The sequence below is a fragment of the Anser cygnoides genome, chromosome 11 (genome assembly GCF_040182565.1).
Source record: "Anser cygnoides isolate HZ-2024a breed goose chromosome 11, Taihu_goose_T2T_genome, whole genome shotgun sequence".
NCBI classification, from domain to species: Eukaryota; Metazoa; Chordata; class Aves; order Anseriformes; family Anatidae; genus Anser; species Anser cygnoides.
The window spans coordinates 17,760,307-17,777,799 of record NC_089883.1 but is presented as its reverse complement, the minus strand read 5'-3'; the positions used below and the strand labels follow the sequence as shown (position 1 = coordinate 17,777,799).

Here is a 17,493-nt window from a genome sequence, read left to right as displayed (position 1 = left end):
TTGCTTTCTTTCACATAGTTAAGATTGTTTTCAGAATAAACAGCGCTAAAATTCCTTTCCACAAAAGAAATTTTGAGGACTGACAAAGAGTTAGGCTAAGTTTATAGACTTATCCTATGTCTCTGAGACAGGGCTCATTTTGAGAGCTTTGTATTGTGTACTGCTTTTCTGGGTGGGTTTCAGACATTCCTTCCTTATCCTGGTCATTTTTAGTTCTCTCAAGAATGTATCCATAACAGTTTAATTTTGGTTAGTCTGACGCATGCAGCTGAATTTTAGTTAGTCTGAGTTTAAGTACCGATTGCAACACTTAACAAGAGCAGGTCAAGCTCAGGACTCCTAAACTAAAAACCAAAGTATGCTGTCACAGAACTAATTGGTATTTTTACAAATGAGTTACATGGGAGCAGGTAAAGCAGCCCGTGATGGCAGCAGGAAGCAGGGAGTATGTGTCTAGTGATTACGATGTTCTTCTGAAATGCACTGTATTTGCTTCATTCTATTTTATTTTTAATTAGTGCCTGATTAAGAAACCAGGTTTAGGACTTGAGTTCCCCCCAACCCCAGATCTCTACTTGGAATACAGCAGATAACATGAACCCATCCGAGTACACATCAAGAAAAAAAACAAAACAAGGAGTAAGTTAGGAGATGTAGCTGACATTTATCTTCTATTTATTCTTTCCTCTTCCACCATCAGCAGTTAAAAGCTGAACATTTATTTCACTGTATTTTATAACATCCACTAATTCCAATTCTGTTTAACATAATCTTAAATATATCCCTATTAATGCCTAATACTAAGACAAACTCCCTTGTAGAACAAGGGCTTGTAACTATGTAAACACAAGCTTTTATTGTTGCAAAAGATGCAAACATTTATCTTAATCCACTTCCCTCTGCTAGTGATACCTGACTGCTTAGCATCACCGTAACTCCCTGTAGAGAACTGCCCTGTATGCAACTACAAGGAAAATAAGCCTGACGTGACCTTGTCAAGATCAACCCATGGTTGTCACTGGAGGGCTGGATTTTTCAGAAACACTGTATCATCCATTTCTCAATGGAAGAAGGATATTCATTTTGTCTAGGGTGATACCAAATATGGGAATAAGCACCCACTGCTCATTTCCTCTCAAGCATTCCTAGAATGAACCAAGAATAAAAACACAAAGTGAACTACAGGAAGAAACCACTGTTGGTCATGAACTTTTTCTGCAAATTGAGATCGGGTCTCTGTGGACTGGGTGTGCTGGTATTTCAGGCATTAAAAGCCCTGGAATCAGAAATCCTATTTACCACTATAAAAGCTTTAAAGAGTAGTACTCATGGGAATAGCTCTAAGACTTCTGGAAAAGTCAGCTGGGTAACTGATGCTACAAACTGGTAAAGTAGATACTCCTTTCAGTATCAAAGCTGTCAGTTAACAGTAGTACTATCTACATGAAATAATCAATCCATTCTGTACTGTTGTGCGCCGCTTAAGTTTAACCACTTGCAATATGTTCAAGTACTTTGTTCAACTAACTTTTTCCTGAGACCGATGCCAAGGCCAGCGAGGACTGTGCTGAGCTCTGTCAGAGTGCACGTTCCTGTGTGTTTGACAGCAGCCTCAAGCTAGAGCCGACGAACCTTTGTTATTGTACGTACATTTTTTTTAAGCCATAACTATTGTAATTGTACAACATTTTAATTTCATTATCTGGCAAGCATCATATATGCTGATTTAATTGCTATTTAAAGCAAATACCAAACTGGGCAAATTTTCTCCAGTACGTTGGATCTAGTTGTTTATCATACAGATGCAAGTGCTTACACAGTGCTATAAGACAGGAGTGACAGTTACAGACAAATATCTACAAGCAGTTTAAGACACCAGACTAACATTTTAGTTCCTAGAAGCAGTTGTCTGACTTCAAGAGACTCAACATACACCCTGAGTTTCACATATTGGATACTCAAGCACTGTCAGGTCTTTTTTTCGCTTGGGTAGGTAGGTATGCTCCTCATTTGACTTGCTCTGCTGAAGACCCATCCTTATCCTCCCATCTGAAAGCAATCACGTCTTGACCTCTGTGGTTGCAACCCAATGCCAAGATGAAGACAAGTGCAACATGGCCCAAAAGCAAAAGCAGTGGCCTCTGTCACAATGAAGCCACCTTGCCTCCCCCCTCTTCCCCCTCCCCATACAACCCTGCTTTAAATGGAAGTCAAGTTTTCGATTGTTGAAGGCTAAATCCTGAATGAGACCTCCACAGAAATACGCAGTGTCACACCAGAACCTCCATTTGACACAAGTAACACCTGAGTTCATTTTCTTCTTCATAACCATGTCAAGCCTAATTCAGGCTTAAAAAACAATACAGCCACACTACCCACAACAAATAGCACAGTCTATGGAAGTTATTGCAAATACAACTTGAAGAGTCAAGACTATTTGCTCATACTCCATTCCCATGAATAGGATCACCAACAGAACGGGACATGGATCCTTATGGTGTCCTGAGGCCGTTTCTGCAGGGACTTTGCCTTCAACTACTGCAAACAGAACTTAACACTGACCATCAAATATGAACCCTGAGGTTCTCTGCTGCTTAGCTGGAAAAAAAAACATTGGTTTCTCCTCACGCAAACACTGTGCACTAATGCCACCCCCAACCGCTGCAACTAGCATAGGCAGGCTCTAAGCATCTGTAATTAGGAGCTCTTGGGCACCTCAGGAAGGGGGAAGAGATGCCTCGCAGAGCCAACGGCCATTGCAGAGTGAGTGAAGGGCTAACAACATGGAGGCCATTCAGGATAGACTTTGACCCAATTTATGTATTTCTAGCACTTCTGCCACAAGCATCTCAGCAGGTTTAAGGAACTACTACATCGCAGCGGGCCCGTGCTTCCCCCACCCAGGCCAGTCAGCTACGAGAAGTCACCTTACTGCAGCCTGTTTGAGTTGTGCAGGTAGCACACAGAACAGCAAGGAGCCAAACTGCCCTACCCTAACAAGTTATTTTGACTTTTCCACTGCAAAGACCAGAATGGTTTTGTAGGAATCTTTGGTTTGCTGAATCTAGTAATTATTGACCAATATAGTAGTTTCCAGTGCATATTTAAAATTGAGGGGAAGCACTGAAAAAGGCTTTGGGAACTACCAACAAAACAGTATCAGGTCCTAGAAACACGACTGTGCATAAGGACTAGTTTTTAAGGAGAGAGTGTGGGGCTGGAAATCTAGCTGAAGTAGTTCTGTACTCAGTGGAACTACTTTTGCTTTCTAATTGGTAAAGTCAAATATCTGTTCTCATGAATTAAAACACAGGAACAAAAATTTACACAACAGTTGCAGCAGGATATTATATGGTCTGTAGCATAGAAGCTATATGTAACAAAATTATATACATCAGTTTCCACACTATCCAAAATTTTAATTCAAATTATGGCAGAAAATATCAGAAGTTTCTTGACAAGAATACTGTATCTAGTCTATAACTTACTTCCATAAAAACTGTAGTATCAAAAATCAAAGATCACAGAACAAAAAATGATACAACAATCTAATACAATGATAGAGTCCTGTGATTAATTAGTTTGTTCCCTAGACAATATAGTTCTATCACTAGCTCCTGCAAAAACATCAGATTTCCTGATCCATATTTAGGAGGCAATTTACAAGTGCCAAAAACAAGATAGAAAGAGAGCCAGTTAAACATGAATTTTTGCAATTATTAGATAGTGTAGAACTATTTCATAATTCAGACTGTGTACACCGCTAGTACCTATGTCAAAAAGTGAGAATGCATTGCTTTGTAGCTTTATATCCTTTCTGGAATCTCATCATTGAAACAGCCCACTTAAGCATACCTATACTGGAAAGGTGACTCCTCAAACACTTATTTGCATATTTGCCCTTTCTTTAGGTATATATGGAATACAACCGGGGTGCAGTATAGGAAAACAGATTCTTTCACAACGTGCAAACATACAAATAAAATTCTTCTCATACTGAAAGAAAACACAAGTACTCCAACCATGCACTTGTCTTTGAGTACCATGAAATGGCCATTAAGATTAGGTTTAATAAAGGAGTACTCCTTCAATGCAGCTTAAGAACACTGCTTTCTCTTAGCAAATGAAGTATATCAGTATATCACCAAAACATCTGCAATCAGTATTCCAAAAACTGAGCAATCAAAACGCATTCAGTGCATGTTGGAGAACTACAACAGCTCAAAAACTAATTAACAAAATTATGTAAATACACAAATATTTACAATATATAGGACAACCTTTTATCCTTGGACTCTTCCTACCAACCCACCTCACACAGAGTACTTTCATACCAAAAGAGCTATCAGTGCAGAGGGATTGCAACCTGATGGACTTGGTAGCATTACTTGTTGTAAGAGATAAAAATAAACTTTGTATTAGCGTATTTCTCTAGAATTAGGAGTAACAAAGGGTTAAGGGTTAACTGCAAAAGCAAATTTGGAAGCACTTCAGCGTTGTACAGACTTGTATCCTTCAAGACAGGAAAAAAAAATGAGAAATTCTTGACTACCACTTGGCAATGCAAATGTATTACTGACAAAGAGCCCCAATTTCCATCTTCTGTATTTATGTTATTAGCAATATACAACTCAAAGCACAGGAGAAGATATAAATCAGTACAAAAATAACAGCAAGAAATGGTAAACTGCCTAGAATGTAAAGCCTCACAAATGCTGTGGAATGTCAGATTGAAAACAGAAGACCGTCCTAGGTGCCGGATCAAACATCTGGCAGCATGTTATTTCATAAGACATGAGCATGAAAGATTTAAAATCCTGAGCGTTAAGAACATTTGCCAGAGCGTAGATGCCATAGTTTATAAGTGATATCAGGCTGCACTGTTCAGACTTGAACATTTCTTCAACACTTAAATTAGACAAGGCTGACAGAGAGCTGGTTGCAGACTCACACTCAGCTGACAAAGGTGATTCAGTGAGTGGTTCTGAGCTGGCAAAGAAAAAAATCCTCACACTTCCTGCTCAGGAACAAGTGCAGCCAGTCACTACAAAACTGCTAGCCCTGTCTGAAGAGTGCCAAAAAACTTTATTTAGACTTCAGACTGCTGAACAAAGCATCAAAATAGCTTTCAGAATCACATGTTTTTGTCTGAAGTACTTATGTTCATTTTCTTTGCTGAAGTCAGCTAAATAAATATATAGCTATCGTCCCACCCCGGGGGGTGTGCTGTCACCTTTTGCGTTGCTCCCCTGACAGACAGAAGCAGCTTTCACCATTTCTGGCATGTCTGGCAGCTGAAGAATCACCCAGCTGACAAGAAAGCAGAGTACCGACCGTTTTACAGTCCTTTCTACACTTCCAGAAGCATGAAGCACGCTGAAGATCTGCTAACTGCTGTACTTTAACGTTCATTTAGTTGTTGAATTTGTTTAATTATGTTAGCAGGCAATTCCTCAGACTAGCACAGTTCCTCTTAACTACGCCTTCCAGTAAGCATCACTGCTGCTGAGGCTGGGAACCCCTGACTCTTGCTCCAACCACCAACACACACTGTCAGCACCAACCTTGTCAGCTCTCCCCTGGCTTTGTTCAAAAGAACATTCGCAGTTTCAAGTAAAAGCTTTTAAACAAGTGGACAGTTTATGAACTCAACCCACCGATGGTTTTAATGGCAATTAAATGCCTCTGTCTTTGGAAATGGATACTCGAGCACCCCCCTTGCTAGGCTATTTACATTAATCCTGAGCTTAGATGTAGCTGCTGTTGCACATGGAGCAGTAACTCCCTGGCTATGTACACATCTGGATGAGGTGTATTTTGTTACACAGGCTAATAACACCAGTGAGGTTCAGCACGTAGAAATGCGTTACCGTAGGTAAGAAACCTCTTTCCACCTGTAGCAATAGCTTAGAGAAGCAGAGCAGAGGGATTCCCCGCCCTGCCAGGACATGACTGCACACCTGGTCTCCCCAGGGGTATTTGCTTTTTCAAAGAGGTCGGGGGCAGGAGAAGGGGAGGAAGTCAGTAGGTGGAGGACAGGAGAGCTGGAAGATGAGGGTGAGTCAGGAGGTGAGCAACAGCCGCACTTCCTGGGCAGGTCAGGCATCGGGAGCCCAGAAGGCAACAGACGGCAGCAGGAGCGGGACGGGCTGCGAGGAGCCCAGGGAGGCACGACCGAAGGCACGCAGCTCCTCACGGCCCAGCCCCCTGGAGCGCAGGAGGCTGGGGAGCTTGCACAAGGGTCCCAACGACTGGGTGAGGTCAAGGCCTAAACAACTCCTCTGTGTAAGACTTCGTTCAGATCTTAAGATAAGGAGAAAATTCTTGTTTACTCTCGTGTTTCTCAGATATTTACGAATACCTTTATGCCCATATAGTAAAAACAATTGAAGCCGCACAACCTACAACAGCTAACAGAGTCTTTTGGTTGCAGAAATGACTGAGCAGCCCACATATCTATAATACTCCTCCACTCCCAAGCAGTAAAAGACACTTCCACAGGGGTAATAACAATGCTGGTTATTTGCTTGTGACTAGCATCAGTCCGCCACGGAACTGTTCTGACAACAAGATAGTGGGGAAGTGACTGACGTCCAACAGATTAAAAAAAAAAGTCTAAGAGAAACTTTACATGATTTTCCCCACAGGGCTTTTAGCCTTCCATGCTGATGTAAACCCCTGTTGCATATATTCAAGATAAGACTCTGATTAGATAGTACAAAGCAGCTTCATTCAGAAAGCTAACAGTAGCACAAGCCGACGCTTTCTTGCCAAAGCCTGTGGATGATTTCTGTTTGCAGAGGGACTGGCCTATTTTTCAAATACTTAGCTTTGTAAAACAAACATACTCACTCTTCACAGTTCTGAGAACTGCTGCTTTGATTTTCTCCCTCTAGTTCTGAGCTGTTAACTCCCAGAACAACCGTTTTAATTAGGTACAAAATCCCCTTTAGCAGAGCTCTTAATACTTCCCAGTAGCAGCACACCATCTAGATCTACAGTTCGGGTTCAAAAAAAAAAAAAGCAGACTGATTTGTCATTTATAAGCCATGTGTCGCGGCAGCAACCAGAACCAAGGGGTAAGCAAAAAATCTGACAACTAATAAGCTGACACAGTAAGCCAGGTCACAGGCTCGTCTCACCAGCAGAACTATAGCAATTTATGTCAGAACCCTTGAAATTAACCCCAGTAACACTGTGCCTAGGGTTACCCAAGGTCCTTGGCAAAGCAACTACAAGAACCAGCAACTTTGCAAGCAAGACTACCTTTTACCTTTCTCTTCCCTTCCTCATCAGATGCAACAACTGAAACTAATTAGGTTTTACTGCTATAAAGGATTCTTTTGTAGCTCCAAAGATGTTTGTTTACATGTTCATTATATATACACTAGTAATACATGCGTACTGTATTAAATGCCAAACCTAAACACGCAGGCATTTCTGATTCCTTATACTGACATTGTGAGTAGAAAAATACAAAAAACTTCATTCTGAGCTGTAACTCGGATAAGGCGGTGCATGATCTTTTAGATCAATGTCATTTTTACACCATCTTTTAACTCATAGAAGCTGGGAAGAAATCAAATTGGTATTGCTGAAAGAAAATTAAATATTTAAGTCATTACAGGAGTAGCTGAGAAAATTCTCTGAAGAGATGTGCAACTACTTAATGTTTCAAGTAAGACAACGTACTTCAAGATGAGGTTATTGCTAAGATTTTACTGAGAACTTTTTGGGAGCTGATGAATTCAGCTTGACAACCTTTCACCGGCCAACTGTCACAACAGCTCTAAAAAGATTGTTTCAACTTTCCCCTCACTCATATGCAGCAATGTTTAAAGACTAGGCAAGTAAGACAAGGGCAAGTTACCTCGTACTTCAGGTTAAAAGAAGTGGCTGTAAGGAGCTTAGTTACAAAGTACTAACGGCATTCTCACCCCATTTCTTTTACTATAAGGTAGTTATGCATGAACAAGAAAAAAAAAGTAATTCTGGAAAGTAAAAGACTTATGAGGAAAATGTTTAGGATGTACATACATATACATTTACATGTTCAGTTTTTAATCAGCTGCAAAAGCCGCATTTGGGCAATGTTCCACCTACATTAATGTTGTCTGAAAAGTGCTCTAACATCCACAATATATCCACAAACCGTTCCAAAGGTCTAGACTAGAAAGAGGCAGAGAAAAGCATGCACTTGATGTAAACCCAAACAAAACACATCAAGTATGAATCACCAGTTTTGCTATTGAACATGCTACTGTGTTACTATATTTTATGTATATCCCAGACAGGAACACCATATAGCTGGAAGATTTTTCCACGAATGCACCTCTAGTCATAATGCAAAGCACATGCTGTTACTGTCTCTACTATTCCACTTTTGGCAGAGAGCAAGGTTTGAGCTTATGCTACTGTCTGCAGCACCAGACAGAAAAGCACCCTTCTAACATAGAAACATCAGTGTCTTGCCTGTGAATTTCTTACAGGAAGGTGGCTTAAGACAGTATAAGGTCCCGGTTAACATCACACAAGCTCTTTTAGGCCAAATCCTAAAGCCTAGCAAGTCCACACAGTGTAATTGAGTCATTTTCATTTCTGCAGACCTTCATGAGCACTACACGTAACCAAGACATCCCCAACATCTTGCTGGATTGAACTATAAACATCCAACCTCTACTCATATCAAGCTATGTTGAACTTCTGTACAGAGAAACCTTTTTTTTTTTTTTTTTTTTTAAATCACCCAGTTCTCCTTCCACCTTTGTTGAAGAGGTGGAAACAGGAAGCCACCAAACATGCCCAGAGAATGCACATTCTGACTGCAGCACAACAGCAAAATGCTTGTATTGAAAAGTTGATTAAAGGCTACATGTGAACACGTTTTTTGCTTGACATTATTGAAATTGAAAACCCTGTCTTGATTTTGATATCTTCTGCTCAAAGATACTCCAGATGCTGTTGAACCTGCTTTCTCTTGGAGCCCTCCCTTTTCATTCCCCTCAGTGACAAAGCGGTAACAGGTAACAAATTGGTACTACAGTAAAAGTAATGTATAACAGATCATACAAAAGCAAGCCAAGTTGATCACTGATCAGTTGCTGTTGGGACGTTTGTCTTTCACATAAATATGGTAGCAGTTTATGCCTTACCAACAGTATTGTGTGATCTCATTAGTGTCCAACGTCTGACCCTTGAGAAAGCCAGGGCCAGATGGCAGTACTCGTGGGAATAGTCCATCATTGAAAGCTATGGAACTACTTTAAGTGCAATGTTTAAGATCAGACCTTAAAACACATTATGACAGGACTTTTAAAAAAATATTTTTGTAGCACAATTCAGATTCTCTGTGCAACTTGAAATAAGATCCTCTGGTAGGCTCTCCAATGCAACAGCATGAACTATCTAATTGCACTGTGACGGTCAAGTGAAAGTAATTCCAAATTCACAGCATAAAAGCAAAAGCCGCAGAAAGTTCACCTGATCTTATGTGCCATTTCAAGAAAGTTTCAGCTGAGCTTTGTTGAGAGGTTTCCCAAATATTAAGGATCTAGTCCATGACTGAACTGAGACAACTTTATGCTTAGCACAATATGGATTTTTGAAGTTACAGATAAACCATTGGAGGTTCTAGTTTCTTCACTCAGAGGGTGGTGAGGCCCTAGCCCAGGCTGCCCAGGGAAGCCGTGGCTGCCCCATCCCTGGCAGTGCTCAGGGCCAGGCTGAATGGGGCTTTGGGCAGCCTGAGCTGGTGGGAGATGTCCCTGCCCATGGCAGGGGGATGCAACCGGGTGATCTTTAAGGTCCCCTCCAACTCAAAGCATTCTATGATTCTGAATTAAAAAATATATATATATAAAAAGTAAAAAATAAACAAAAGGAATGCATTTCAAGATAAAAATCCCAACCGTTATCAATGTTCCTTAATGCTGTCAGCTTTAACACAGTTTTGCCCCATTCTTTCTCATTCCCACGTCATGTTGCAGTGTACGGTCACAAAACAGCTCACCCATTCCATGACTGCAGAACTCCTCCTGAAACCACACTGTTAACCGGATATAGATATTGACCTGGCTTAAAAATAAACCAGCAAAAAAGTGCATGCACATAGCTAAGCTGCATACAACTGCAGTCTTGCCAGCAGGCCCAAGGAGGGCAATGCGCAATGGCAGAGGCTGAAAGAGAAGGAACGTTTGCACTGGGGTCACCACCTTTGCGTACTCTGCTCTATCAAACTGCCTGAAAATCACCACGTGAAATAACTGCCACTGATGTCAGTGGTAACTTCTTCCCCTCCACACAAATCAAAATTGTCAAGGCAAAAATAAGAGAAACAACATTATTATTATTATTTTTTTTTTATACAGCACAGAAAAGAGTGCAAAGTTACAGGACAGCAGTGTGATTCATGTTCATAAGCAGCCATTAGAAATCCTGTCAGACAGTCCTTCTGCCAGCTACGTTATAAAACACCACCTGCTAATGGATTATCAAACAATCGTTTGGGTATAGGTCTCAGAAAAAGCAGTGCTTTTAAAAACATCAATCTTTTCTGGCTTGATTGTAATGATTGCTTAGGGAGAACCATAAAAGTACTGTTCACGAGCCAGGCAAAAACTGCCTGCGTAGTTCGTAGAAGAGAATATCTTCTAATTAGAAGATATCTAAACTAATTCTCTCAGTTTGATAAAGTAACATTTGTTGAGTGTGTTACCACTTATTTGCATGCATTTACGAGAGCTATACTTTGATTAAAGCCCTTCATTAGAACGGAATTAATGGCACCCGCTGCAGTTTGGCTGCAGACAGGCTGATCACAGGCAGACATCTCTGCGTGACCTGTGCTGCGGCTCCTACCTGCCTGGACAGATTATCAGCAGCCCAGGGAACGATACTCAGTTCCTACCAGGAAGTCCACAAGTGCCACAGGTATCCATGAGGTAACGCACGCCGAGGAGCAAAGGTTACTTACTAACGACTGATTTGAATCACCTGGTTAAACACCCAGCTCACTGGGAGCACATGGGCTAATCCCACCCAGCATTACTCGCTCCCAAACGAGCGCCGCGAGGGGTGGGGGCATCGCTACCCCGCGGTGTGGCGGAAACCTCGGCTCCATAGCCCCTGCAGCGCTTTACTTCACAACAAAAGCCAACCCAGCGGCCACCCCCCCGCCGGCTCCCGATCGCGCGGGGCTCGGGGCAGGCGCAGGTGCCTCCGGGCGCCAGGAGCTGCGCGAGGGGCTCGGGGGGAGCCGCGGCCGGGCCGGCAGAGCCCAGCGCCGCCAGCGCCCGGAGCCAGCCGCGGGGCCGGGCCGGGCGGGAGCTCACGGCGCGTCCCAGCGCGGCTCGCCGGGGCCGGGGCCAAGCCCCTCCCGCCCTGCCCGCGTCCCGCCGGCCGTGTCACCCCTCTGCGCGCCGCCGGCCGCGGCTCCCGGCGCCGCGGGACGAAGCCGCCGCCGGCCTCGCCTCAGGTGCGGCCGCCGCGCTCCCCCCGGCAGCGAGCGGGGGCGGCCCCGGCCCCGACCCCGGCCCCTCCGCTCGCTCCGCGCTCCGTCGCCCGGACCCTCGCCCCCCCCGCTCCCCGCCGCCCGGGCTGCAGCCCCCGGGCCAGCTCCCCTCCGTCCCCGCGCCTACCATCGCGGCTGCTCCGCGCTGCTGCGCTGCCCGCGGCTCCGCTGAGGCTCCGCTGAGCGCCGGCCCGGCCGCAGGAGGCAGGGGGCGGGCGGCAGGCGGCAGCAGCAGCGAGCCCGCCCTCCCCTCCCTTCCCCTCCCCTCCCTTCCCCTCCCCTCCCGCGCGCGCAGCTCGCGGCTCGCTGCTGGGGCGCGGCGGGGCGGGGCGGGGCGGCCCCGCGAGCGCTGGGGCTCGCGCCGGCGGGGGCAGGGTGCGGGCGCGCGCCGGCGGCGGGCAGCGCGTAGCAACGGGTGCCCCACGCCGGCCGCGCGGGCGCTGTGTCCATAAATGGCGAAGTCTCCGCGGCGCAGCCAATCGCCGCGCGCCGCCCGCCCGTCATTCCCGGAGGGAATCCCGGCGCCGCCCGCGCCCCGCGGGCCCCCGCCCCAGCGCCTGCCGCTGCTGCCGCTCCGCTCCCGGGCCGCGGCGCCCCTCGGCCCGCCCGGCCCCGCGGCTCGCAGCGGCTCGCTGCCCGCCGCCCGGAGGAGAGCGGCGGCTGCACGGGCCCGCGGCCGGTGCGTGCCGCTCCGGGGACCGAGCCCCGTGAGGGGACGGGCCGGTAACCCGGTAACGTAACCCGGTAACCCGGCGCGGCCCTGCCCGCAGCCTCCCTCCCTCCCTCCCCACGCTGCAGGCCTCGGTTCCGACCTCAGCCGGTCCCCGAACGCCGCTCCCGCTACACGTAACCCCGCCGCACCGGCACCGTCAGCCCCCTCCTCGGGCACTGACAGCGCTTCCGAGCCGCCCTGGAAGCACGCCCAGCGGGCACCTTTCCCCTCTCACTCCACGCTACAGGTTTCTGGTTAAGCTCTAATCAAACAGAAGTGCAGCTGTCAAGAAAAAGTAAGGAGGTTCTGTCCAGAACACCTTTCCTCAGAACTGACTGCTTATTCTCACAGCCAAAGACCGGCTTCCAAAAGCACCCGGAGACGAGCCGCGAGCGGCCCCACTGCTGCCTCGCAGAGCAGAGCCTGCTCCGGGCCAGGCGCTGGCTGCGCGCCCCAGCAGGGCCGTGCCGCCCCGCACAGCTGCGAGTGCCTCGGTGGGTCTGGCTGCAGCACCTGCGTGCTGCTCTGCACACCTCCAGCACTTGGTCAAGCGTTACAAATTCAGCCCCCCCGGTGTGTTCAACGCAGGAAGGGGACAAAACTTACGCTGTGTACCTGGCCCCTCTTTGGTCCCACAGACTGTGGTGTTTGGATGAAGCAGAACGGCCTCCTTGTATACGCTTCCTCCGCTGTTTTAAAGAGGATCAGAGCACCTTCTCAGCTCAACTGGGCTACGCTGTGATCATGGAAAGCTGGGCATTTCCTTACCAGATTGCTTAGACATAATTGATATCAATATGAGGGGGAAGGGAATATTTTCATTGAGAAAGTAGCTGCGTGGTAAACATGATCTGCAACTACCATTAAAACACAAATATATCTGAAAAGTGAGCAGAAACCAAGCAGGAACAGAGTTCCACACTTCAATTCCCAACAGAAGGTAACAGCAGTTGCATTGTACTAGGACAAAAACAGTTTGCCTAATATTTCATTTAAAAATTGAAACATTACAGAAATTTGTAAGTCTAAGATGAAAAACAGAGAAAGAACTTGTAAAGAACCCACACAGCACATAGAGGACAGACACGACAAAGAGAATCTCCATAGGTTTTATAGGTTTTTCTATTTGCTTTGGATGTGGATCTTTCTTAATGCCTAGGTTCACTTTCCTAAGACACATATCTTTACATGTATATGCGTTTACATACATACAAACAACTTTATAACAAGCTACAAAAAAAGCAGAGAACTCAGGTTGTGGAAAAAGATTAAAAAAGTGCATTTGCACTGCATAGCTAATAGAGAAACTAGTCCCAACTTCCCTGCATTCTACATGTGCTACTAGGGTCCATCTACTCTAGATGGACTACAAGATGACATTCAACAAAAAAATTTAGGGCCGAAAGCATCTGTGCTCTGCCTCTGTACTAATCTTTGCACAGTGTGTACCAAGCAGTCTAACTCACAATAAAGTCTTTTCATGCTTTTAAACATAGTGGTTTACTTCTGCTTATTTTAATGGTAAACATCGAATTCCCAAGCTGACTATATTAAGTGAATGATACTTATTCAACATCCATGCTCAGAAGCAGGGGAAGGCATTTCCCTTCCAATGTGAGTGGTGGTGTGCCTAAATGTTCTGCATGCCTGAGCTCCTCCAGCTAATCATGTGTAACAGTCATCTCTGAGGAAGGCAGAACCCACATTTTCATCTTAAGGAGCTCCAGCAGAGTAAAAAAAAGAAATCTGTGTACATTTAAAATGACGCACAAAATTTAGAAGTGGTGACATTTATATCATGAAATTCATATTGACAGGTTACCTATAAAAGACCTAATTTGAAAAGATGCAAGAATTCCCTGCATCAAGAACTTTCATCATTTTTTTTTCAGCAAGCTCATTCATGCATATATTGTCTGACAGTGTTGTGTTTGGTTAGTAATACTATTTCACGCAAGGAAGTGGTAACATCAAAAACTATCTTGAGGATATTTTTTGGATGCAAGCAGTTGCAGTGCTTGATCTTCCTGATATTGATCGCTATTGCTAAGCTTCAGGGGGACATTTAAGCTCAAGTTTCATTTCAGTGCCTGAGTAGGTTGATTGACTTAGAATAAGGGACTTGTTTCAGGGCTACAGGCATAGTGCCGATGGAGCCAATACAGCCTCTTTGCCATCATGCAATTTGGAGCCTGCACTGCACCAGTCAGTGCCACAAAGAGAGAAGCTGTTGCCTCCTCCATCGTGCAGCTGGTAACCCACACGTTTCTACCTACCCACAGCCTGGTTGACTGAGCCAGCACAGAACAGGAATCAGGCTGGTGCTAAAATGCATAAAGACTAAACTGTCTTCAAAAATACCGTATCACTTACCTCTGGAAACACCACAGAATACAATCGTCCCGTGCTCTTCATTCTAAAAAGCATGTACTGCGGCTTCAGAAAGAAGTAACTCTTATGAGCAGTCAGTGAATCTGGAAAAGATTAGAAATTTTAATGAAATAGGCACTGCCCTGACTGATTTTTAATTGGCTAAAACAGGCAGCAAAGAAAAAAAAAAAAAAGCATTACTGCTTTTCTCTTACTCAGGAAATACATTTAGAATAAGTTTTCCAAGCCACATATTTGTGTTCTGTTGATCACAATCATTTCATTAATCATTTAACTAATGCCTGAAGGCCACTAAAATAAGGCTTAATACCCTTAACAAAATATCATACTTTCAGTTAGAAAACCACACAATCTAGTATTTCTTAGAAAGATGAAGGATTTGTATCACAGAAAAGCAAATGGTATTAAATTAAGGTCATTTTAAAAATTCAGTGCAGATATCTTTGCTGTATCTACTTTCCAAAGAATAAACGTACACTTCAGTAATCTTAACATTTTCTAAATGCTAAAATGCAGATGGTTACATTCTGCCCGCAGTTACACACAGTGAATGTAGAATCCTACTTACAGAAAATAAAGTAAGGATTCAGCAGTTTCTTCATGCGAAATGCAGGGAGAAATTAAATTATATATCTAGAACAAAACCAGAAGTTTATGACTTTAAATGCGGTGAAATCAATGATTAGGACAGGATCTCCATGTTGGATGACAGTACAATCAGTTTAACTCTTTCTTACTCCCTTTCTCTATATCTAACAAGACTCTCCTCCCTTCCTCCCTTTTGCTGGCCTTTAATTAGAGAAGCATACCTGTTCAGGAAAAATTCTTACTAACATGTTCATCTAAAATATCACTAGAGTAAATGTACCGTAACAAAGTCAACAGCCTTCTTCACCCCCTGTTTTTCTGAGGAATACATGTGGCTCTTTTACTCTGGATCTGATTAAGAGAAGCCTCACACTTGAGATGCTCCAAATACACAGTGTTGAGTTCTTCTCCAACTGCAAACTGAAATGTATGAATAACGTTGTTATTCTTAAGGCTGCTATAGATATGGAAGAACTCCACAAGGACTTAGCAACCGAGAAGTTTTGTCTCCTGTATTCCTGTGGCTTCAGTTAAGCTATGTGGGATCACATCAACAAAAATACAAGGATTATATTTTTTCCTCAGAGGAAGATTTATTGAAACTCTACAGAAGTTTTTACGATAAAAACTTTATGTTTGGATGAGCAACCTGATCTAGCATCAATATTAACCCCTCTTTGAGTGGGGAGTTGGACCAGATTACCTCCTGAGGTCCCTTCAAACTTAAATTACTACATTCTGTAATTCTATGATTACTCAGAATGGGGCTCCACATGAGTGAGACAGTTGAGCAGTCTATATAAATGAAAATTATTGTTACTGCTGTGCCTTGATAGGGAAAGCAATCTGAATTTACCTTAAAGAAAATAAATCTGTTTCTTATCAACTATACTGAAGATACAATTATATCAAATACAACAGTTTAGTACTGCTTCAGTTAGAAACATCAAGGAAGCAATGTAAGTACAAAACCAATGATTTCTGGTAACACAAGCTGAACAGAATATCTACATGGGTCAAACCAAACATCACTCACCTTAACGTTCTGTTTTGGCCTGTATGAACATCTAGGGACGAGTGTAAGAACAGACAAACATTTCAGCATGACCATCACACCTCCCAGAGCCCGCTGGGGTAAACACTGTTACCAGAGCGAAGGCCTGAAGGGAGAACGCAGGCTGAGAGTGAGTCTGTGCATCAGTTTAACATGAATTGCAAGGCTACAACAGGAAATATAAATGTTGATCTGTTTTTAAAATAAAATAACCTTAATCAATTTGCTTCAAATAACAATTTGCTTTTAAGCCCACCTCCTGCAGCCATATCTATACTAGAAAACACTAACTATCCAAGCAGTTCTTTAACAACAAGAATCCCAAAACAGGTGTGTGAAAACCACACCTGTGCATGAACTTAGTTGAGGCACCAGTAGGTGAAGGAACACACCTGTGCACATTAACAAACCCGAGCAAGCTCAGCAGAGGATCACAAGGACTGGGGGCTGGAGGCCTGGTGAGAGGGGTTCGTGTGCCAGGTGGAGGCAGACTTTGGGGGACCCACCAGAAGCCCCCCTGATGAGGAGGCCATCAGGATGACAAAGCCAAGTTCTTCACAGCAATGCACAGTGGGAGGGCGATAACATAAACTGAAACAAGGGAGGTTCAGACTGGGTGTAAGGAAAATGTCTCCCCCCATCAACTGCTCAGAGAGACCGTGCGGTCTCCGTCCTTGGAGGCTTTCAGCGAGAGCAGGCCGTGTGAAACCCTGAGGGACTTTGGCTGGCCTAGCTGATGACCTTGCATAGTGCCAGTGGTTGGATAAATGGGGGTCCCTCTAGCCTTAGTCACCCTATAGTCCTGTGACACCAGGCGGGTTACTGCCCCATTTTGAAAGCATCTGTGGCACGTTTTGTTTCTCGCTCGATCCTCTCTTGTGAGAACTACTTTAAAATAAATGGGTCGATAAGAGTGTAGATGCAGCCCCCGCCCTGCTGTTCATAGAGGTGTGCAGCTCTGCAGCACTTCCCTGCTTTGCAGCTGCCGGCCCCCAGTCCCACGGCCCGGGCACCAGTAAGGGGAGGGGGGGGGGGCTGTTTTACCCCGCGCGGGAGCCAGCCCGCTGTCCCAGCGCCCATCTGCGCACCAAGCGCCGCTCCGGTTCCACTCACCTCTGCCCGCCCAAGGCCGCACCGGGGCCCGGCGGGCGGCACGGGCTGGCAGCGCGGCCCGGGCGGGGCGCTCCCCCGGCTGCGGGACGCCGAGCGGCACGGCGGGGAGGCGCCGCGCCCCGCCCG

General features: G+C 45.1%; 1 protein-coding gene across 6 annotated transcripts in view; it reads right to left on the bottom strand.

Annotated features, from left to right (window-relative positions):
* MYO1E (myosin IE) overlaps positions 1-17,493 on the bottom strand; it is a 259,158-nt gene that overhangs the window by 80,727 nt on the left and 160,938 nt on the right. Inside the window, exons 1-4 of one of the 6 annotated variants that reach the window (XR_010834323.1) lie at positions 17,368-17,456; positions 16,237-16,360; positions 15,181-15,245; positions 14,595-14,695 (exon numbers count right to left, since the gene is read on the bottom strand). Coding sequence is in view for 5 of the 6 variants with exons in the window: in XM_048060311.2 (XP_047916268.2) it covers positions 14,595-14,695; positions 15,181-15,214 (135 nt within the window). In the remaining variant the exon portion in view is untranslated. Of the gene's footprint in view, positions 1-11,636; positions 11,779-14,594; positions 14,696-15,180; positions 15,246-16,236; positions 16,380-17,367; positions 17,457-17,493 lie in introns of those variants that run through there. The other 5 variants (XM_048060311.2, XM_067004123.1, XM_048060310.2 and 2 more) reach the window with 5 other exon arrangements.